Below are 25,055 nucleotides of genomic sequence, written 5' to 3'. Positions count from 1 at the left end.
GTCGGATCGTGGAGTCTGCCGACTCCACCGACCGGAGAGAGAAGCACCTCTTCGGCTACCACCGGCTTCTCCCCAGACTCCCTATTTGATCCCTCTCACTATCCCTGGTTCCCTCTTCACCCTGTTTACTATCCCCGTTCCTATAGTGACCCCGCTTACGTTACGGGGTCTCCCTTATATACCCTCGGAGGGGTGATGTCGCGTGCACTGCCCAGCGCGTGCGACCCCACGTCCCGTGAGGTCACCGCACCTGACAGCGCACACGACGCCACCACTCTCCACTACTCCTCTACACATGAATCAAGCAAATCCACGGGGGGAGATGATTGGATGGAGATGAGATTCATGAAACCTTCAGGAAAATCACAAGACCATGTTTCTGGCCATGCGGACAGGCCGGCTTCAGGCAAATTGCCAACGTGTGAAAGGAAAGGGTTATAACATGTTACATCGTTCACACACGCGCGCACTTCTGCCGCGGCAGTGTGAACGCGGGTTGTGTGGGAGCGCTTACGTCAAGCGAGCGAGGCAGCAGTGCACCGCCATGGCGGGGTAGCGGCTGCACGCCGCGTCTATGGGGCGCAGCTCGCTCGGCGCCACCACCGCCGCGTCTCCGTAGTCGAGCAGCAGCACCTGCACACGGAGACCGGGCGGTGTGACAAACCACACGCAGGTGTGTCAAGTTAGTCAGTCAAGTTAGTTAATTAGTCAGTCGTTTGAGCGAGGAGCCCAGGTGGAGTGTCGGCAAGAAGCGTGGCGATTCACAATTCGCAACGGGCGCCTCCATCCATCCACCCCACCCTCCCCGATTTTAGGAATGATCACAACAAGTGGGTCATGCGTCGATGGAAAATAATGCAGTCTCTCATCTTGCTTTGACCGTCTCGTTTGCAGTCTCTTTCGGTTTCTGCTCCCAAATGTAATGTTATCATGAAATAAAGTTTTGAACCTGGTAAAGTTGTTTCTCTCGTCCATGCCCACCCCCCACTGCTCCGACATTAAGCTCAACATGTAGCAATTCCCTCTCTACCCATAAGCCTCACTACTCAATAGTAAAGCCACACTTACTGTAGAGAGACACAAACAACGAAAAACACCCTCTCTGTATTTGCCCAAGAACCACAAGTGGTCATTTTAGGTTTTGGCCGAGTGTCAGGAGGCCCCGCCTAGTCCAGAGCGAAGACAAAGGGGTGTGAGGCAACCCCGATGAAAAGGCAGCTCAGATGAGGAGCGAGCAGGAGCCGAAACAGCAGCAGTGAGTGAAGGAGGATCTCTAAGATGCCAGCACAGAATTTATTTACTTCACTAAATATTCTCTTCAGAGTTTAGTGAATACCCTGCACATCAGAGACTGGGGTGTGGCCCCGTGCCTGCCTCACGTTGTGTGCCGCTGCGATCCCGGGTCAGAACAGCAGCACGCAGACCAAGCTGCCCTGAGACCGAGCAGCAGACACGGGCACTGGTGAGGAAGCTGGGGACTCGGAGAAAGCCAGCCAAGACTCTCACCTCCTGTGACTCTGCGTCAGTCTCGAGCTGCGACCCTGGGTAATGCATTGTAAATGGCGTCACAGCTGCTGAGACTGTGTCGTACGGTAGTGGCCTAGCGCCTTTTAACACGTAGTAGTAGTTTCATGACGCAATACCATCCAAAAGAGGTTTTTGTTGGGTTGGATCGCGTGAAAATTAATGTGTCATCAAACCCGCCACCACCCGACACAGCCAATTAGTAAGGTTTGTTACGTAAACAACTTGATGAAGGTTGATGTGTAATTACTGTCGGTACGTCACGGTACTTGATTTGTAAATGTTGTCGGTTTTCTCTCCAATATGTAATAAAGGACTCTCTCTCAGATGTCGATCTCCGTTGTCCTTTATTGGGTTCGTAGAATCTCGTTACCACGGCGTCCTCGCTCAGGCCCGCGTCCCTCCCGACGATCTCTCCACAGCCACTCGGCTGCTCCGATATGCAGTCTCCCTCCTGCGCCGATATGCAGTCTCCCTCCTGCGCCGATATGCAGTCTCCCTGCTGCTCCGATATGCAGTCTCCCTGCTGCTCCACCTTGCAGCCACAACGCTGCTCCGCTCTCTAGCTTCACTGCTGCCCCGTACACAGCTAGCCTCCCACAGCTGCGAGCTCTCTGCGTCTGACACCGATGGCTGACGGTGTCGACGTCTCCCACCGCGTGGCGACCGCGCCACTCTCTCCGTCCTGCCCAGCGTGGTCTCCTCCTGTTTCACTCCGTCTCAACTCCCCTTTTCCCTTCCGGTTCTCCCCCTAAATCCTCTCTCCCACGTGACCCTAACTCCACCCACTCCCCACGTGACCCAGACTCCGCCCCCCCTCAATCCTTGCTCGCATTACAAATACACACCGTGTGTACTGAATTTGGCACATTTTGTTAACGTAACAAACCTGACTAATTGGCAGTGTTGTGTGGGATGGCAGGTTTAACGACACATTTAGATCTACGCGATCCAACCCAAAATAATAAATCAACTTCTCTTATGGACAACATTGGAGCGAAAGCCTCCTACGTTATAAACCCTGCACCATACCTCACCCAGGCAGACTATGCACTGTGATGGGTACCCACTGTCGCAATGACACATGGAAATCAGAAACGTGGACAACAAATGAAAACGGAGAGTGCAAGAAAAGAGACAGCTGTTCACAGTGGCGTGGAGAGATGGGATGCTGGAAATTACACTGAGACACAGACAAAGGTACAGAGTAGATTACACAACACGGGCAAATTAGAGACACAAATTTGAGCTTTACGCAGCAGTGATGATAATCATGATGATAAAAACAGAGATGCACGCTCGGAACAAGGATAAGACAGAGAGAGGAAAAGGTGTGGATTGGAGGGGGGAACGCAAGTTGGACAAATCGCATTGAGCTCTAATGCAGCTGGGGATAGAGCAGAGCGCAGATTGTGAAAGCGCAGAGAGAAATGCCTGCTGGGAAAGATGCAGAAGAGGAAAGTGTGGATTAGATGACAAACCCACATTAGAGAGGTGTCGTTTTTTGGTTATTATCCATCAGCGGATAGATCATGGCTGATGAAGATGATGGATGAGTGACTTGGGTCCTGCCCTGGTGTCGCCCGATGTCTCCACGCAACGTCATCTGCCAAGTATGTTAAGTCACACAATGGCTAAAAGGAGGCTAATATACAGTTGTCGATTATCCGATTTACGGATTAACCACGCACCTGAGATTTTGATTTTCCCTGAAACCCAAATAAATAATCTAAAAACATTTCTACATTGTTATTCTTGGAAATGTTAATTATAAGTCACGTGCTTAAACCGTGCAAATATGTTGCTCCGGTTAATCCAAAACCCACGTGATCGCCTCTACAGTACAGTAGTTGCAGATCTTTACAACAGTGGGTGGAGTGTGATTGATGGTGATTGGCATGGCTCTGCTGCTGTCCACTTAGTAGGCCGAGTCTTCTGCGCAGAAGCAGGAAAGTTGTTACTGAGCACGCAGCATCATCGGTCGGTCGATCGTTAGTATTCATTTTAAATCGAAAGAGTAGCAATTGAAATTGTCAATTGTGCTTGATTGAGTGATTTACCCACTAATTTATTTTGTGGCATAGAAATCCACAGAAAATGGAGATTTTTGGATATCCGCGATTTTGAATTATCTGCAGAAGTCCTCCCCTGATTAGCGCGGATAATCAAGTCTACTGCACTTGGCTCCCATTGCCACTGCTTTGCAGCACTGAGTAATGAGCGAAAGCCCACGAGCACAAGGGGACAACATTTACAGGGCCACACTAACAAATCACGTGCCCCAACTTTCCATACTACCACCTCTCAACCCCATGAGTTTACAGGCACGTGCCTCCACCATGGTCAGCTCAGTAAATGCAACTACCTAAAACTGTCCATTGCACTGATCGATATTGATTGACGTGGCTCTGCTGCTGGCCCCTTTGTGGGCCGTGTCGTCTGCGCAGGAGCAGGTAATTGTTATCATTGAGCACGCGCATCGATCGATTGTGAGTTCTACAAATTTAGTTTTATTCATTAACAAACTACATTTTCTTAACTTAAACATAACTTATACCCCTATACTTTAGTGGGTTTTGGCATAGAGATCCATGGAAGATTAATATTTTGGATTATCCACGATTTTGAAATTAAGCTGTGACTTCTTGTCTCGTTGTCTGTTAAAAACTAACAGATAGGTGGAATTCCTCCCCATAGAGGGCATTAATTCTAGATTTGAAGCTTTCGTGACTGCAAGGATTCATATTCTTAGGTTTTTTCGGTAAAGTCACGTAGGTAAAAAATTAAAATTAATAAAAGTAAAATAAAAATAAAATAAAAATCACGACGTTTCGGAGGCAACACAAGCTTCCGTTTTCAGGTGGAACCGTCACTAATAACCTAACGACAAAAACCAACAAAATCATCACGAGTTCAACTTCCCTAATCGAACCAACCAAACGTCCCTCTCTAAAACCATCGGCGGCAAGACCTCCCAGACTCTATGGTCTTCCCAAGATCCATAAAGAAGGCACCCCGCTACGACCCATCGTGTCGACGATAAACTCTCCTACCTACAAACTAGCCCGTTTCTATCAGATACTCTGCTCCCCTTCACAGGCAAGACCTCTTCGGCAGTACTCAACTCAACCCAATTAGTCTCTATGGTTAAGGACATGGTACTATCTCCGGATGACATCCTCGTCAGTTTTGATGTAGTATCTCTGTTTACCAAAGTCCCAGTACCGGACACCCTAACAATAATTGAGGACTTGGTCCAACATGGATTGAATTCTGATGTACCTGCGCTGGTTAGGCATTGCCTCACCAACACCTATTTTACCTGGAATGGCACCTTCTACAAATAGAATGAGGGTACCTCTATGGGATCCCCCTTGTCACCAGTGATAGCCAACATGTTCATGGAAAAGTTTGAATCAGACGCCATCCAGACATCCACCCTGCGCCATTCCCTGTGGAAGAGGTATGTGGATGACACTTTCGTCATTTGGCCACATGGCCTCCCAGCATTGAACCACTTCCTGGACCACATCAATTCCAGACACCCATCCATCAGATTCACCATGGAAGCGGAGAAAGATGGTAAACTACCATTCTTAGATATTCTGTTTGAGAGGAGACCTGACGGATCCTTGGGACATTCTGTCTACAGGAAAGCCAACCACACAGATTCCTACTTGAAACCGGATTCCCACCACCACCCATCTCAAAAGAATGCTCTCATCAAAACGCTATACCACAGAGCTCATGGCATTTCTGACCAACACCACCTGGCCGGTGAATTAAGACATGTACATCGGGCCCTCAGGATGAAAGGATACTCTGACCGCACCATCCGCCAAGCTGTTTCTCCCACCATACAGAAACAGCCACATGAAACTCCAACCAAAACTATCACGTTACCATACATAGCAGGCGTGACCAAAAAGATCTCCAAAATTCTAAACAAACATAAGATCCAAGTCCAATTCAGTACAGTGCATAAAATCTGTGATCTGATTCCATCTGTGAAGGATGTCGTTCCTGACTTACAGTATCCTGGAGTCTACAAACTGAGTTGCAGTTGTGGTGATTGCTACATTGGATAAACGAAACGTCATGTCTCTGATCGTGTCGGCGAGCACAAATCAGATCTGAAACACGGCAGAACTGATTCTTCGGCCGTTGCCGAGCATTGCTACAACTCTGTGGACTCTCATGAAATTGTCTTTTCCGAGACCAAGGTGCTCTGCAAACCTCCTGGCTACCATCAAAGGTTTGTACACTAAGCCATACAAATATACAAACACAGACATAATTTCAACCGTGATGATGGTTACAAACTGAGTAATCATTGGAAAGATGTGATTAACCATGCAAAAAAGATTTAACTACACTTATTTGGAACATCTTATTTGACAGACAACTATTCTTGAGTTACTGTACAGGTTACTGATAGACAGCCAGTTTTGTTTCACCAGGTTTCACTTCTTTTTTCACACTGGTTTCCTGCTATAAGTTTTACCCACCAAACAACATAGCAGGAGGCTGTTTCTTCCTGACCTGCTTTTGTGCTTTTACCATCTACATGGCAGAGGCTCGGTCTCATTTGCAGCATTTTGTTATGTAGGCTAGCCGTAGTCTCAGGCCGCACCTCACCATAATAAAGGCTCAGTCATTTGTTATGTAGTCTAGTCGTAGTCTCAAGCCGCACCTTACCATAATAATAAAAAGTGGGCCGTTCCTGGCCCATCCCCCCCCCCTCAACCATTATATATACGGAGTGGTATCTCTTGTAATCTCTCATTTACTTGATACAGCTATCGTGCTGTGACGGTTCCACCTGAAGACGGAAGCTTGTGTTGCCTCCGAAACGTCGTGATTTTTATTTTTATTTTACTTTTATTAATTTTAATTTTTTACCTACGTGACTTTACCAAAAAAACCTAAGAATATGATCCCCACCATAGCGAGAAGGGCAGACGGACAGTTGGTCGCACAGAGGTGATGCGTGAATGCTTCAGCCTACAACACGCCATGGCAACGTAACTGGTACTGGCCAACTATCTGAACGCTGGAATCATAAAAAAAAGTATTTCTTGCACCCAAAAACGGCAGGATGGACATGCAAGGTGTGCATGCATAATGTGAACATATAATGTACGTTGATTATCCTATGAATAACCCAACCGGTATTGGATATCCATTGTAATTTTTATTAACCCCCCCCCCCCTCTGGCCTTCGTGCCTGATTGCCTCAAGTGACGACATCACATTTATCTAAGAGCGAAGCAGGTAGATTTCTCAACAACCCCAGCTATCGCCTGTTGCTGTGAGTTGAAATAACTGACAAAACGTTGTACTCAAATTGTAAATGTTGGGGGTTTACTCTCAAAACACACCAATGTGCTGAACTAGTAATGAATTTGCACGTTTGATTACGTGACAAACCTTACTGATTAGCTATGTCACGTGGTGGCAGATTTAACACATTTTTATTTACGTGATCTAAATCAAAAACCTCTAATATGGATAATGGTTGTGAAAGCCTATGTGTTATACTGAGTCTTGACTCAACTCAGGCCTTCCTGGGGTAAACAAGCTTACAAATATATATGTTGAACTTCTTTCGCAACGTACGTAGCCAACTGTGCTAATTGGAGGTGCGGGAACAGAAAAAAACCTTGATTTGAAGCTTTCATGACTGCAGGAATCCATACTCTTTGGTTCTTTCGGTAAAGTCACGTAGGTATAAAATAAAATAAATCACTACGTTTCGATTGCAACACAAGCAACACAAGCAATCGAAACGTCGTGATTTATTTTATATTATACCTACATGACTTTACCGAAAGAACCAAAGAGTATGGATTCCTGCAGTCACGAAAGCTTCAAATCTATATTGGACCGCCTCTACGGGGAGGGTTTTCACACATCTGTTAGAGCTATTAACAGACTACGAAACAAGAAGGCTCACCTGATCGAGTCGCTAACCTTTCTCAAGAGATGCCGCAACACTAAGGTAATACCGATCGCATTTACACTGACATCTGCTGCTGTCACTTCTCCCAACGCTAAACGGATCTTGTTTAAAGCCAGCCTATCGCTAATCTCAGAGAGAATAAGATTGCTCCGATTTGAACTTGATCATTTAGACAAGACTCTCTTACAATCACACTTAAATTTAACAGATAAAATGTCGACTTCTGATTAGGACCATGTAGATAACATGACAGTCTCCTCTGCTAATTCAATGTCAACCAAATGTAAAATTAATTTGATAGCTAAATTCAACCTCCTGTCAAAAAGAATCCAGAGCCACACGTTAAAAAGTTAGATGTTCCCAATTTCCGACAGCCTAAAATCGGTACTAGCTAAATGGTTGAATTTCGCAGTCACCCCTAAATATATCCCAGTGGATGATATAATCGCCCAGGTCGACGTCGCCCTCAAAAGGCTTGGGGACACATCGTGACAGACGTTGCTAGATCTGAAATTGCCATCATCCTTAAAAATGCTAAGAAACCCATTAGTAACATCAGCAAAGACGAGCGCTCTGAATTCGCAAAATTGAAAAAGAGAGATGACAGTCATCCTCTCGGCCGACAAGGACAATGCTACTGTCATCATGGATAAAAGCACATACAACAACAAAATACAGGACCTTCTTAATGATGGCAGTTACACCAAAATCAACAAAGATCCTACTAACCGCCTGGCTACAAAAACCAACAATATCACTACCAGTTCGACTTCTCTAATCGAACCATTCAAACGGCTCTCCCTAAAACCTTCTGCTACTAGACCACCCAGATTCTATGGTCTTCCTAAACTCCATAAAGAAGGTACTCTCCACTTCAGCCCATCGTTTCCACTATCCACTCACCTACCTACAAACTGGCCTGGTTTCTGTCTGACACCTTGCTTCCATTCACGGGCAGGACTACCTCAGCAGTATGTAACTCAGCTCACTTCATCTCTCTAATCAAGGGCATTTCACTGTCACCAGATGCTTTGTTTGTCAGCTTTGATGTAGTTTCTCTGTTCACCAAGGTTCCTGTACCTGACACCTTAGCAATAATAGAAAACTTAGTCCAACATGGACTGAATCCTGATTGACCTACTCTGGTTAGGCACTGCCTTACCAACACTTACTGTACCTGGAATGGTACTTTCTACAAACAAAATGAAGGTACCCCCATGGGTTCCCCCTTATCACCGGAGATAGCAAATGTTTACATGGATAAATTTGAAACAGATGCCATCCAGACATCCACCCTACGTCCTTCCTTGTGGAAGAGATATGTAGATTACACTTTTGTGGATGGTAAGCTACCTTTCCTGGATGTTTTGTTAAAGAGACCTGACGGCTCGTTGGGACACTGTCTACAGGATATCCACCCACAAGATTCCTATCTGAAACCTGATTCCCACCACCATCCGGCACAGAAGAATTCCCTCATCAAAGCACTACACCATAGGGCCCACTGCATTTCCGACCAACACCACCTAGGCAGTGAACTGGAACACGTACACCAAGCCCTCAAGATGAATTGGTACTGGGACCGCATAATTTGCAAAGCTGTTTCTCCAACCATAGAGAAACAACCCCCTAAGAAGCCAATCAAAACCATCATGTAACCATACATAGCAGGTGTTACAAATTTTTTATCCAAAATCTTAAACAAACACAAGATCCAGGTTCGATTCAATACAGTACACAAAATCTGTGATCTAATCCCATCTGTGAAGGATGTCATTTCTGACATGCAATATCCTGGAGTTTACAAACTGAGTTGTACCTGCGGCAGCAGTTACATCGGGGAAACATAACATGTCTCGGACCGTGTCTGCGAACACAAGGCAGATCTGAAACACGGCAGAACCAATACCTCTGCCATAGCTGACCATTGTTATAACGCTGTGGGCTCGCATGATATTGTTTTTTTCCGAGACCAAGGTACTCTGCAAACCTTCGGGCTACTATCAAAGGTTTGTTCATGAAGCCATCCAGATATATAAACAGACATAACTTCAACCAAGAAGATGGCTATAAATTGAGCAATCATTGGGTGTTATTAACCAGGTAAAACCCTAACTGCTTTATGGTTGTTGTCTTTATTATATCTGCCGGGTACTAGTCTATTTTTAAATCCTTTATATTAAGTTCGCTTGCTTGCTTGTGTGCTTGCGTGCTTACGACCGTGCAAATCTTTCGGTCGTTTTTTTAACCCACTTCCCGTGATCCAATCGAGCTGACATTTTGCACACAGACTCGTTGTGCGTGACAATTAATTTTCGTGAAAATTTTTGTTCCAAATTTTTACACTGTTTAGGGAATTTTTGTAAAATATTTAATTACCAATTGCTTAATGCTGCCAATCATCTGACCCATAGGTGGCAGCCATCTCAAGCCAGAGGACGAGAGGACTCTAGCCGCCACGCATATAAAGGATTTATAGTGAAAAACTTTGTTTTTAGGGGTAATTTTTTCCGAGTTAAACCCCCCCCCCCCCGCGCATCCCCAGCTCTCTCGGCCTCCCACTTCCAACCCCGCCCAATTTCCCCCGTCCAGCTTCACGTCCCTCTCCTAGCATCCACGCAGCGCTCCCCTCCCCCTACCCCAAACTCCCCCTCTCTCCCCCGTTGCCCCTCCCCCTTTCTTACCTATATAACACCTCTTGCCACGGCATCTCTCTCCCAATTCAACAAAAAAATTCTTGCTGTGGTTTTCCCACCTGATAATGATTGCTTGTGTTGCAATCGAAACGTCGCGATTTATTTTTTCCTACATGACTTTACCAGAAGAACCAAAGAATATAGAAAAAACCTTGGTTGGAACGCAGCTAAAAGACCTGGTGACAGAAGTGGCCTGTCTGCTACTTTACATCTCTAGGTTGCAATCAACTCATTGCTCAGCGTGAATGTAAACATCAACTCGGCCATGGGAACAGACCTGAATCTGACCATCAGGACGGAGGCTTTGGATCCGGGCCCTGGCCCAGGTGTGGTGGTTTGTGCTGTACAGAGCGCACAGCGAGCCCTCGGCAAAATCGGCGCCAGACGCCGGCGCAGCGGCCGCTCTGCCCTGAGCGAGCGGCCGCGGCTTCCCACCAAATCGCTCCTCCAGCACTTCCTTCAGCCTGCGCGCCTCGCACACACACAGGGCGCAACGCAATGTCCACACACAATTTAAAAAACGCCACAGTCCAAGTGCTACGAGGCTCCATCCACACGGTGGCGCTGCTACACAAAGCAATGAAGCACGGCTATTACGAAGACTTCGGGAGGAGTTTGGTCATTTGTGGAAACAAAAATAAAAAATTATCATGGGACCTATTTTCCAGCATCGAAGTATATTAAGTAATATTTTTTTTTTAAACACGCTTTTATGAAATGTACGAGTAATGGCAGAACTCCACGACTCCAAGAAGTGGCCCCAAAGCTTGCCATAACGTAAGGGACCATGGTCAATTACAGCCAACGTCAGTTTACCGTGGACAATTAGACCCAAGCCAAAACATAATGTATAAAAAATAATGTTTATTTTTTTATGGTAGAATATAGTATTGTCATCAGTATGACATAAGTATACCAAGTTTGCAGTCGATACCACATTGGGAAGTGGGTTAAAATTGAGTTAAAAGATTTGAGGATACAACAACAACGATAGAGTGAGTTAATAAAAAGCGTGTAAAAAATAAGAATAGGTTTAACCCTTTCTGGCAATAAAACAGGTGTTAAGATGTTCAAACACCAAATAGATACCATTAATTTTTTTATGAATAGAAAATTTGTTTCTCTAGTCCATTCCGCGGGCCACCAGTCCAACGTTACTCGTAACATTCAGCAATTCCCTTGCGGCCACACAACGTGCTGCAGGTCAACGTTTTGGAGGGTGTTGGCTCTGCATGGCAGATCGAGGCCCAGAGTCCTGGGCTGGGCAACAGTCGAGACCGCCGCGGGTCATTGACACGGAGCGGCCCCAACGAGTCGCAACGCCGATCAAGTAAAATCTCGCGACCGAGAGTCGTCGCGTTATCCAAACGAGCCACGTCTCCGTGGTCAGGGCTGTCTACGTTCTCGCCCAACTCAAGGCGGCTCGCTTTGACGCTGCTCGGCACGCTTCCACGCTGCTCGGCACGCTTCCACTTGTTCGGAATGGCGGCAGGCCATTAACGCTCCATGTAGAGCAAACGTTTAACTCGGCTGTCTGCGCCTCGATCTACAATGTTAGCCGTAGCGCAGACTTACTGGGGATCTGATAAAGCAATCCTGAGTACTGCAGCTATGTATTTGGCCTGCCTGCATGGCATCCGTGCACGTGGCGCCTGCGCGAGTGGCACTTGTATGCTTGTGGGTAGGGGATGAGTGAGGCTGTGGTTAGGGGATAGGGAAGGGTGAGGATTGTGGGTAGGGGGTGGTGAGATGTGAGGCTTGTGGGTAGGGGGTGGTGAGGCGTGAGGCTTGTGGATAGGAAGTAGGGAAGGATGAGGCTTGTGGGTAGGGGGTGGACACTGTGGGAACTGTGGGTACTGTGTGCACGCCCTCTAAAACATTATCTGCAGCAGCGTGTTCCGCGCGGCCACGAAGGGAATTGCTGAACCTTGTGAATGTTGGACGGTGGTCGGCAGGATAGTTCCACGGTTGCGAGATGTTAACTAGCTCGCTTGGTATACAGGAGGTCGTGGGTTCCATCCCGATACTGATGCCTGCTGTATATTTGGAGTTTGCATGTTCCCTCCGTGGTCATGTTGATTTTTCTCTGGGTCCTCTGGTTTTTCCAGCCACATTTAGATTCAAGATGCCTTAAGAATATTTGGCTACTATAAATTTCTACATGATAAGCCCCTTTGTTGAGCTATTATTTGTAGCAAGTTTACTTCTGAAAAAGAGCTATATATATAGCTCAGTGGGTACTTACCTGTAAAAGAAAAGTTTAGTTTATAGACGTTAGTTTCGGAAAAAGAGAAACACAATAAACACGAGACCACGCAACATCGCGCATACGGAGACGAGCTGAGCGACCGCAGAGGCGAGGGGGAGAGCGGTGATGCTCACGTGGGTAGAAAATTTCCGAGCGCTTCGTCGGGCTGCAGGTAGAAGGAGGCGGGGGACCTGACGAAGGAGACGAAGGCATGAGTCGGCATCGTCGTCGTGCCGCGGCGAGCTCGGCCCGACCACCACACAGCCGCAGCCTCTACGCCACATGGCCCCTCCGGCATGTCCGCCTGCACCGCCGCTCTTTCTTTCGCCAACTTCAACTCCTCCATGGACAACGAGCTGCGGTAACACCAAAGAGATAAACGCCCCATGCTCTACAAGTAGCTACTAAAATACGCCGGTAACGGTCCGTGTTCTCTTCATAACGTATATTGGATACAACGCGATGAATGTATGAGAGGACGCATTTTTTATAACGCAGATGCGAATTGGATATAACGCAATCAGAGTGAACTACGTCGCCCGAGTAGGAATACGCAATTGTGCAGCTGCCTCTGCGTAGCATCATCGAACAAGGCATCGGGATGCAGCTGGATGCTTCCAGATGCTACCCACGCGCCTCAGTCTTTGTTCAGCTTGCGTACGCCTCTCACGTGTGATCGCAGACTGTTGCTTTACCAAATATAATTAGTCTCGCTTTGCACACAACTTTGTTGATTACACTACGTAACAAAATTGTTGTTCCTGGGTAATAAGTATTATTTCATAATTGCTTATACCTAACAAGTATAGAAAATGGCTATTATTCCCCAAAAACGTTGCTTTTGTGATCAGGACAGTGATATTTAGAAATGTACCTATTTTCATGAGAAAACGGGCGAATTTGTCTTTCCGTTCACAAAGTCAGAAAAAAACAACATATGAATCAAAATTAACATGTATTTATACTAAAGTAATACAAAAAATACTACAAAACATTTAGAAGCGAGTAGTTTTTCGAGATTCCTGATTATACTGTAAATCACTTTCACGAATCAGCCCCCAAATATAGTCTCATATCATGTTCTTGTTATACTGTCCTTGGTAGCGGCGTTCAAAGTCCAGTATATCCTGGTGGAAGCTCTCGCCTTGCTCCTCCGAGTACGCTCCCATGTTCTCCTTGAATTTATCAAGATGAGCATCAAGGATATGGACTTTGGGGGACATCCTACAGCCCATTGTGCCGTAGTTCTTCACAAGAATCTCAACCAGCTCCATGTAGTATCTGACCTTGTGATTGCCCAGGAAGCCATGAACCACTCCGACAAAGCTGTTCCAAGCCGCTTTCTCCTTACTAGTGAGCTTCTTGGGGAATTCATTGCACTCCAGGATCTTCTTTATCTTCTGGTCCGATGAAGACACCGGCCTCAGACAGCTTAGGGAAGAAGTCTTGAAGGTACTTGAAGGCTGCAGACTCCTTATCTACTACTCTTAGAAATGTTTAAGGCCCAATTTGATGTGCAGTGGTGGCATCAGCGTCTTCCGGGAGTCCACCAGTGGCTCCCACTTGACGTTGTTCCTACCCACAGAGAACTCGGTCCGCTGTGGCCAGTCCCGCCTGTGGTAGTGCGCCTTGGTGTCCCTGCCGTCCCAAAGGCAAAGATAGCATGGAAACTTGGTAAAACCGCATTGGAGACCCATCAGGAATGACACCATTTTGAAGTCTCCGATGACCTCCCAGCCATACACATCATACTTCAAGGCGTCCAAGCAAGGTCATGATGCTGTTGTAATCCTCTTTGAAGTGCACTGAGTGAGCCAGGGGAAGAGACGGGTACTTGTTATCATTATGGAGCAGCACGGCTTTGAGGCTCCTGGATGAGCTGTCAATTAAGAGGCACCACTCATTCTGGTTACAGGCGATTCCGATTGCCTTCAACAGACTGGTCACATTGTGGCAGAAGCAGAGCCCATCTTGACGGGTGAAGAAGCTGCAAAAAGGTTGGTGACGCTTCTTCTGATCTGCGACTTGCACACTTTCATCCAACACGTTCCACTGCTTGAGCCTAGACGTCAAAAGCTCGGCATTGAGACCAAGATCTCTGATCAAGTCGTTTAGGTCTTTTTGGTTGGGGTAATATGCATTTCTCGCCTCAGCTCCACCTCTGAAATTTTCATCTGGATCTACGTCTTCCTCGCTCTGACTTGCTGCTCTCTTCTAAAGACGGCTGCTCTCTCTCCGGAGGAGTGGGTAGGGGGAGCTCATGGCAGTGTGGCACCGGGGCGATGAATGAAGGAAGGTCCGGATACGTGATAGCAGGTGCATTCTTGCCAGTCCGACGTTTGGAAGGGTCCACCATGCAGAAGTATATCAGTTGCTTGAGTGGTCAGTGGGTTGCCACCAAATTCTTCGGATAGCAAACTTCATGGCTCTCTTATCCCCTCTGTAACCATCCTACAAGAATACATTTATTTCACCCATGTGTGGCACATTAGGAATAGATCACTCTTAATTATGTCCTTGTGCAGCAAGGGAGTAAAGTGTGGTTCTGTGAAAGTCCTGATGTGCTGTGCAGTGCATCAATGCATGTGTGTACAGCAGCATGTGATGACTGAGTTGGGCCTGTAGGTGGCTGGCAGGGTTACTGAATAACCGCACGTGTAAACCAGCCACATGGTTAATGGCGACTCGGAAGAATTGCTGCGTGTAACACGTGCTGTTGCATTTTACAGAGTGACGGTGCTGTTCTTCACAAGATTAATATTAACCACAATAAATAAATGTGCTTGCCCTCGATTTGGAGCACCTGCCCACGTCCTTCATTTCGAGTGTGCAACACATGTAATGTGTAAGAGATTCTCGCTAAATTTTCATATATGATATTGATATTGTAAAAAAAACTTACAATTTTTTACATTTTATTACGTTAAATTCCAAGCAACAATTGTCCATCTTACCTTCCAGACGTTTTTTTTGCATTGCTCACAGGCGAAATGAGGTGCCCAGGCTGTCTTGATCCCCGACAGGCATGCCGAAAGTATGTCTTGTAGGCCTCACACATCTTAGCAGATGCTTCTACCGAGTACTTTTTCGCTCGTCTTCATAAATTGGCCGCAGACATAGCAAAATGCATTTGCCGGATGCTTGCAGCCTCTTGATGTCATCTCAGAAAAATGCAGATATGTAGCCACTTAGGCAGCTGGAACTAAACTTTACTGGTGGGCTTAAAGTATTTATACTCCTATTTATATTATTGGAAAGTTCTAGAATGTTCGAGAAGTTTACTCAGCACTGAATCTATCTGGAATGTTCTGGAAAATAGGTAAATTTCTCAATATCACTGTTCTGGTCACAAAAGCAAAGTTTGTGGGGAATAATAACCATTTTCTGTAATTTTGAGGCATAAGCAATTAGGAAATAATACTTACTACCCAGGAAGAAAAAAAATTGTAACACTGTTATAAATACAACCCCTAATTCCCATTGAATCAACAGTTGTTATAACACGATTTTTCCATGACACGATGTTCTTCAGGAACGCAACTACCACAGCTTTATAGGAGAATACGACTGTATGAATTTGTTTCCTCGAGATTTCCAACGTCTTGAGTCTCGGTGGATCGCTGTTTGTTGCCGTTGTTGGTGTTGTTGGTGTTGCTTGAGGCACACAAACAGACACTCTTGAGTACAAGAGAGCTTCCTGAGGAACTCAAAGCTCAAATTAAAATCTTGATTTGAATTTTTAAAAATGATGTAAGCTATTAATGAACAAAGGTGCAAGACAGGCAATGTCGTAATCGTGCATTTATGACCTCAGATGTCGCCTATAACACACTTTGAATGGACTGCGCTTTACAAAGCATTGAAATTGTTTATAACTCCGCAGGCCTTGGGAATTGGACTAACCGATAAGTGGATATAGTTATTGCCTCTATACAAGGCCATGGCTTCCTTCATGCTACCAGACCCTAACAACCACGACATACCTGGCACTCCCACCTTTAAGGATTTCCCCTCACACCATCACCACCATCATTTGGTTCTTGGGCTTTCCCTCGGTCCGCGACCTCCGACAGCCACCCAACATAACAATGCAAGTCACAGAAGCCTGCCACCGTCTCCACGCTGCACGTGCATCTCCTCCTCTCCCGTTGTCAACCTCCTCTCAACTCCCCTGCAAAATATTCCGCCATGTCTTCTAATCTCAACTATTTGGTGCTCATTTAGCATTGACATGAATGGGGATTGTGTCCAGACAATCCAGGTATTCAAATGAATGGAATTCTGCCGGAACAGTAAAATGTGAAAAATGAGAAGCGCCTTAGCAGAAGACGTGGCATCCAAGAAAACAGGTTCACAGAATTCCACCCAACGGGTAAGTAAAGTTAAAAAATTGCAATTGCATACTCTCCTCTGCTCCACACTCAAAACTCACAATAAATCGTTCCCTAACTTACCCCACGGCCCCTTTAATCTCCCCCTCATAACTGCCAACATTAGTTTTCCTCTTCATATTCTCATGATATGGCTTTCACCCATTCCTCATTCATTCAATCCATGCTTCATCATTGTCTGTCATCACAAGATGGCGGCGTGTGAGTAAGCTTGTGAGTGTGAGCTGTGTGAGTGTGAGCTGTGCGTGAGAATGTGTGAGAATGAGCTGCTTGTGTGTGAGTGAGCTGTGTGTGTGAGTGAGCTGTGTGTGTGAGTAAGCTGTGTGTGTGTTTAAATTGAGATTCGCGGGTGCAGGGGGTTACAGAGCGGGCGCTGTGTGGCTGGCGAGAGTAGAGAAGAGTGCTGCTTGTTAGCGTGGTAGTTAGTGTAGTAGTTAGTGTATTCGTTAGTGTGGTAGTTAGTGTGGTAGTTAGTGTGGTAGTTAGTGTGGTAGTTAGTGTGGTAGTTAGTGTGGTAGTTAGTGTGGTAGTTAGTGTGGTAGTTAGTGTGGTGGTGTTGTGGTTGGTGTGGTAGTTAGTGTAGTAGTGTGGTGGTTGGTGTGGTAGTGCGGTGATTGCCAGTGTGGTTGTTGTGGTTAGTGTGGTAGTTATTGTTGTAGTTAATGTGGTAGTTAATGTGGTAGTTAGTTAGTGTGGTAGCCAGCCTGGCTACCCCCCCCCCCCCCCCACAGCCCAGGCCTACGTCGAGGCCTACGTCGAGGCCTACGTCGAGGCCTACGTCGAGGTCTACGTCGAGGTCTACGTAGAGGGCGCTCGTCAAACGGGTGAGAAGCCGTACATGTGCGACAAGTGCGGCAAGACATTACTCGCGCTCGGCCTACCTGTACGTTTTCACGTGTGTGTTTATCTGTTGTGGTTCTTTGTTATTTTAAAGATGGCAATTCTGCTGTGTATTCTACTGCTGTCCCTCCCGGCCATATCTAGTGCCAAACACAACTCCAACACTGGCAGCCCTCGTTATTTCTCGTCCATAGTTGATGCTACATTTGCCACTACACCTGCTAGTGAAACAGCTTATAGCCACTTCTACACTCCATTATTGTATCCTTTTAAACCCTATCTCTGTCCTATTACTTCACCAGCACTCCTTCCTAACTTCATTCTGCTCATAAAAATGTCACCATATGTAAGCAGCTGCTATTCGTCCAAGGTTCGTCGCTCTTCATCCTTTCACAGAAAATACTTGTGCAAACTATTCATTCTACTTTTCTTATTTCTGGGAGGTATTGAGCTTCACCCTGGCCCAAATGTAAATAATTCATTTAATTCTGTATATTTTTCTGGCAGAAAAGGTGTTGGTGTTCTACACGTCAACATCAGAGGGCTTGTGATTAAATTAAGTCAACTAAAACTAGAAGTGGCAGATCTGGACCCGGACATTTTCTGCCTTACAGAAACATTTCTCACTCCGGCCGTCAATGACTTGCAGATTACGATTGACAACTACAACCTTTTACGACTTGACTGAGGGTCTAAAGGAGGTGGAATTGCCATATATGTTCGTAGTACTACTGCATGTTCACCAGCTCATTCCTTGTTCAAGAAATATTGCTTTGAAGGTCTGGCTCTCAGAATCACTCTCTAAAAATCAACAGATATTGGTAGTGTGCTGCTATAGACCGCCTAGTGGTAAGGATGTTGAAGATGGGAATGCACTGAGGGAGCTTCTTGGGGGCCTTCCTAAAGGTGAAATCATTTTAATGGGTGATCTCAATTGGAATTGGCTAAACCCACCGGCCGTGGCCACAAATTTTAGAGATCAATTTACCCTATTTCAATTAATAAATGTCCCCACAAGACCCAACCTAAAAAACCCGGGACAGTCATCTCTGCTTGACGTCCTATTAACAAATGCCCCTCACAATTTCGCGCTGACTGGTGTTCTGGGTAATAACCTTAGTGATCACTCCTTTATATTTGGGGTGAGATCATCAGCCAGACCCAAAGCCCCCCCTAAATTGGTTGAGAAGCACTCCATGAGACACTTCGGCCTTCAGGCATTTACTAATGATGTGCTTCACTCGGATATTGACAAGGTCTGTGATATCCCCAACCTGACTACGGCTTGGGAGACCTTCAGGTACACGTTTCTCCAAATTCTTAACAAACATGCTCCGTTGGTTAGATTTAAAACTAAAGGCAACCGCCCACCATGGTTTGATCCCTTGATTACAAATCTCATGAAAACTAGGGACAAGGCTTGGGCATGTGCTCAGAAAAGTAATTTGGTCCATGACTGGCTCGGATACAGGATTTTAAGGAATAGATGTGTCAAAAAAATACGGCATGCAAAAAATGCATACTTTTCCTCCACTCTCCTGGAATCACATGAAAATGCCAGGATCTTCTGGAAAACAATCAAAAGTATTGAAAAGGCATCTAACACAGATAATCTGCCCGTTGAGCTTAACCGAAATGGGGAATATTTTTCAGAGCCCCAAAAAATAGTTGACAATTTTAACCTTCGTTTTTCTGAAGCTTGTGACCTTTTTTGATAATGTATTGGGAGTCACCCCAGCGCATGCAAATTCCTACACCCCTGTCCAAACATTAAACGAATTTAGTTTCCAGCCAATCCACAAAAGTAATGTTCTGAAACAACTGTCCTACCTCAAACGGTCCTCCTCTACCGGAGCAGATATTATTCCCGTCTTTGCTCTGCTAACTGTTGGTCACCTAATATACAAACCTATAGCCCATATTTTCAACCTGTCCATCAAAGAAGCATCAACACCTCTGGAATGGAAACATTCATATGTTCGTCCACTTCACAAAGGGGGCCCTAAAGATGATCCAAATAACTACCGACCTATCTCAATTTTGTCCCCGTTGATGAAATTTTAGAAAAATGACTGAACTACCAAATTAGCAGTTTCCTGTTCGACAACAATCTTTTACATCGAAAACAATCTGGGTTCCGAAAAAAATACAGCACCACATCTGCTGCATTAGACTCTCTGAATTACATTTACAGTAGCCTTGATAATAAGCAGTAATGCGCCAGTCTTTTTCTTGACTTGTCCAAAGCCTTTGATACAGTCGACCACAACACCCTGCTTAGTAAACTAAGTTGCCTTCGTTTTCTCCAAATACGCAGTAGACTGGTTAAAAAATTACCTCTCTTTTCGCACCAAAACTGTACTCACAGATGGTTGGAGGTCAAACAGTGTTAAGATAACAAAAGGGGTTCCACAGGGTTCAATCCTTGGCCCCCTCTTGTTCTCTCTTTATGTCAATGAATTTGGCACTGACCTGGATCATTCCAGGGTAAATCTTTTTGCAGATGACACGATACTGATTACTGCTGGCCGCTCTCCGGATGACGTGATTGCTAAGCTTCAGGGTGATTTCAACAAACTACAACATCAGCTAGTTGCTCTTAAACTAGTCCTGAATACCTCCAAAACCAAGGTGCTATGCTTCTCACCAGGACTAAAGCAGGAAGTTATTTTTCCCCAATTACATTCCTTAAATAATTATCAAATAGAGCAAGTTAAGATCTATAAGTATTTTGGGGTCATTCTTGATTCAAAACAGAATTTTGAAGATCACATTGATTATATTGGTAAAAAGACAAAAATAAAAATTGGTTTTCTGTATCGACACAAGCACTGCTTCCCCCCTATGTTCCAATTGGAATTGATAAAAGCTACCATACTGCCTCTACTTGATTAATGTGACATCGTGTATAAATCAGCTCCAAGTACTGTACTGAAGAAGCTTGACTCAATGTATCACTCAGCCTTAAGATTTGCATTGAACTGCCCATATAGGACTCACCACTGTGATCTCTACATTGGGTCAAACTTAACATCTCTCAATGTTTGACGGCTTGTGCATCAGATAGTATTTATTCATGATGTACTTACAAAAAAATCAGCAGATTACCTGCTGGATCTCCTCTCTGTTTCAAAGAACAAATTTGACCTAAGGTCTTCGCTCATTTACCAGCTTCACATTCCCTATTGCCCTACAAATACTGGAGGAAGGGCCTTTGCTATTGATGCCCCCAGGGTCTGGAATGCTATTGCCAATAAACTGCAATTTGAATCACTACCTATGAGATCTTCACTCAAAACTGCTCTAGAGGAGTTGTACACACCTAGCTGTCACTGCTATTTAGTGGCCTAAAATACAATGTTTCGCTCAGGATGATCGCTGCAAAGTATGATCTGTGTTTTGATTTAGTGTGCGGATCTTAAAAGTGCATTGAAAAATCTTAATCTTGGAGCTTACGTGACTGCAGGAATTATTCTTTGGTTCTTTCAGTAAAGTCACGTATAAAGATAAAATAATCAATTAAACAATATCATACTACGACGTTTCGATTGCAACACAAGCAATCATCATCAGGTATAAAAGAAATAGCAACAAAAATCTAACCAGAAAACTATAGACAGACATATAAGCAGACAGATATCACAAAGATACACAGAGAGAGAACACGTATCGGCACAAAGAGAGAGGGATCGTCTCTGTGACGAGACCTTAAATATAAAGAGGGGGCGGGGGCGGAGAGAGGGAGGGGGCAGAGAAAAAATTAGCATGTCAATGAGTGGACGACGCCGTGGTACGGTACACGCAAGCTTGAAAATTAAGAGAAAGACACAGTAAAATTAAATAACCTAGCAAAATATCGAAATGTAATGTAATGCAACACAGAGAGTCGGTCAACACACAATTAACGCATAGCCTGGTTGTACCTGATGATGAATGCTTGTGTTGCAATCAAAACGTCGTAGTATGCTATTATTTAATTTATTATTTTATCTTTATACGTGACTTTACCGAAAGAACCAAAGAATAATTCCTGCAGTCACGAAAGCTCCAAAATTAAGATTGAACCACTTCTACGGGGAAGTTTTAAGCTTATCTTTTTTCCTCTCTCTCTGGTTTTTTGTTTTCTCTCTCTGCCTGTGTCCTCTGTTTGGAATTTTCACACTTAAATACTAACTTAGCAATCTTTGAAATACGTAATCAACCAGGCTATGCGTTAATTGTGTGTTGACCGACTCTCTGTGTTGCATTACATTACATTTCGATATTTTGCTAGGTTATTTAATTTTACTGTGTCTTTCTCTTAATTTTCAAGCTTGCGTGTACCGTACCACGGCGTCGTCCACTCATTGACATGCTAATTTTTTCTCTGCCCCCTCCCTCTCTCCGCCCCCGCCCCCTCTTTATATTTAAGGTCTCGTCACAGAGACGATCCCTCTCTCTTTGTGCCGATACGTGTTCTCTCTCTGTGTATCTTTGTGATATCTGTCTGCTTATATGTCTGTCTATAGTTTTCTGGTTAGATTTTTGTTGCTATTTCTTTTATACCTGATGATGATTGCTTGTGTTGCAATCGAAACGTCGTAGTATGCTATTATTTAATTTATTATTTATCTTTATACGTGACTTTACCGAAAGAACCAAAGAATGCATTGAAAAATGTTGATACTCCGACTGATGCTCCTACTGTTGTGGAGTGACTCATGCAGCCAGCTATGGCTGCAGAGTTTGGTAGTACATTTGTTTACGTCGTTTATTGTGAAAATTCGGTCACAGTTCCTATGACCACTATTTCATTGCTTTTATGGCTTTATTTTGGTAATTTACGAAAAGTTTTTTGGTTTGGCCATGTTTGTTTGTTGTCGTACAGAGTTAGACTGATGGCCTAAATCTAAGTTGTCTTGTGGTTGTTGTTGTTGTTTGACTTGCATCCCACTGGGATTTTTGCACAGTGTTGGTGTACAGTGCTTTTCTGCAATATTTTGCTGTCTTTTCTTGGATTTTCTGTTTGCACATAGTCACTTTAAGATGTTTTCTTGTTCATGTTTTTGTTTTTTGTTTGTTGCGGTTGCACCCGATTCAAGAGCCGAATGGCTCACAGGGCTGTACCTAATAAATGAACTTGAACTTTCATTAATTTTGCTTTTACCAAATCCCCGCATCATCACAGATTAGCTCGCCATTGCTTCCTCTCATCAATTTAATTAACTTCATCTCCACAATTACATTCATATGTTGTTGTACCGTTATTTCTTTGTAAAGTGCCTTGGTTAAGGCACTATATAGATTCCTTTATGATAAGATTAGTGTGCAAAAAATGTTCTTGTCCGAGATTTGTGCTCGAGATACGTATTTATTAATACATTTAGAGCAACCTCCCAGCTTACCCAAAGTTTCAGCTCACTCGAGTGCGGCTTAGGAGGTTTCCCCAAATGTGATGTTTCTACCATTTTCATCAGAGCCATCATTTGATGATAGATCGTGTAACACTAATCTTGCCAAGAGGCGATGAACAGAAAAGCCAGCACTGTCGGCTGGTGGGGGCTGAGGTGCTGCTGCGAGGCTTCGCGTCCGCGTTGGGTGATTGCACTTGCACCAAGTCCATACCGGAGTCCAACACGTTGCGCAAAGCCCTCATCCACCAGCATCTTGCTCAACAACTGGGCCGGTTCCACAAAGAGGTGCACAGACACGTGATTGCCACTTTTGTTATCTGGACGACAAAACCACACACACATCACACAATGGGGAAGAAGACAGGGGTTTAAAAACATCTGGTCACACCGCAGGACTGCAACCGCGTAGCAAAGATGGAACAGGGGTAAACAAGAGAAGTATCCTGGATCCAACTAAGGAATGTAATGAATATTCCAAGGTCAAGGATGTAACAGATTTAATATTTACTGGGGTTGAGATGACAGCTACAGTTTCTCGGTCTGACAGGTAAGCTAGAAAAACTCAATGATTCGGACGTATAACAAAGAAAAGCAGGAGACGATGCAGTCTAAATTGACAGGAATAAGGAAAGACATTAGATTGGTTTAAGAAGTCAGTTATTGGCAAAAAGCAGGCAGGAGAAAAACTGCAGGACAGGGAAAGTCTTAAGATAAATCTACATGATCATTATACATATAGTTCTGGTTATAAGTGCCTAACGCCTGGCACTGTACACTTTACGTAACGCTGGGTAGGCTATGTGGATCCAAGTGACGCCACAAATTATCCATTAGAATTTCTGCACACGTCGCTAACACCATCTGGAATGCAGCCTCATTAATTGGTTTTGAAAAAAGTAACCATTGTAATGTCAAATTCGAAATCTCAACCCCCAAAAAAGGATTATGCAATGGCACACTGTCTGGTGATTCGTGAAATGCACCGTCATTTTGTTATGGATGACAATTTCAGAATCCAATCATGGAGATATTGTCTTCATTCCCAGAATTGATCTGGCACCGTCAGATTATAAATGTACCAGTTACAGTAGAACCATGGTATACGTCGTTAATTCGTTCCAGAAGGTAGGACTTAAACTGAAAATGACGTATACCAAACGAATTTGTCCCATAAGAAATAAAGGGAAAGGAAAGAATCCGTTCCAGAGGAAAATAAATAATATTTTACATGGCATATTATACATTAATGGGGTTGTATAAAATAATTTAGACACTAATTATGATTAAAATGCATACAGAAGCCACGTGACCGCACGCTGCTGCCAGCTGCGCTGGTCACGTGGCGTGCTTCAACCCCGCACGTCGCGCGCGCTTGACCTGGGGCTCCACCCTCCATGGGGGCAGCCCCCCACGCCCCCCGCCCCTCCCCCCCGCGCCCCCCACCCCTCTCCCCCACGCCCCCCGCCCCTCTCCCCCACCCCTCTCCCCCACGCCCCCCGCCCCTCTCCCCCCCGCGCCCCCCACCCCTCTCCCCCCCCGCGCCCCCCACCCCTCTCCCTTACCCCTCTCCCCCACGCCCCCCGCCCCTCTCCCCCCCGCGCCCCCCACCCCTCTCCCCCACGCCCCCCGCCCCTTTCACGTTCAAGTGGCGAGTTCAGTGCATGTCACATTCAAGTGGTGAGTTCTCTGCATGTCACATTCAAGTGGTGAGTTCACTGCATGTCACATTCAAGTGGTGAGTTCACTGCATGTCACATTCAAGTGGTGAGGTCACTGCATGTCACATTCAAGTGGTGAGCACACTGCATGTCGTGTTCAAGTGGTGAGCGCAGTGCATGTCAGGTTCATGTGGCGAGCCAAGCAATACATTGCCATGCATTACAGACCGGTAACAAAGGACCACAGGTGCTTGTTGTCCACTATCTGGTGGAAGCGTTCCATGGCCGCCACCGTCCAGCACTCTCCGTCTGCGCGGATGTCTGCCAGCGTGCACGGCACCGC

General features: G+C 45.2%; 1 protein-coding gene across 1 annotated transcript in view; it reads right to left on the bottom strand.

Annotated features, from left to right (window-relative positions):
- Positions 1–388: 388 nt before the first annotated feature.
- LOC133353675 (tudor domain-containing protein 1-like) overlaps positions 389–25,055 on the bottom strand; it is a 45,154-nt gene continuing 20,487 nt past the window's right edge. The window contains exons 4-8 of the mRNA XM_061570105.1: positions 24,941–25,055; positions 23,266–23,371; positions 12,565–12,786; positions 10,460–10,646; positions 389–633 (exon numbers count right to left, since the gene is read on the bottom strand). Coding sequence (XP_061426089.1) covers positions 511–633; positions 10,460–10,646; positions 12,565–12,786; positions 23,266–23,371; positions 24,941–25,055 — 753 coding nt within the window. The 3' untranslated portion in view covers positions 389–510. The remainder of the gene's footprint in view (positions 634–10,459; positions 10,647–12,564; positions 12,787–23,265; positions 23,372–24,940) is intronic.

Source organism: Lethenteron reissneri, chromosome 44 (assembly GCF_015708825.2).
Source record: "Lethenteron reissneri isolate LAM-NWPU_2019-01 chromosome 44, ASM1570882v1, whole genome shotgun sequence".
Taxonomy (NCBI): Eukaryota; Metazoa; Chordata; class Hyperoartia; order Petromyzontiformes; family Petromyzontidae; genus Lethenteron; species Lethenteron reissneri.
Note: the sequence above shows the minus strand (reverse complement) of the source record. Positions and strands in the feature narration are given on the sequence as shown.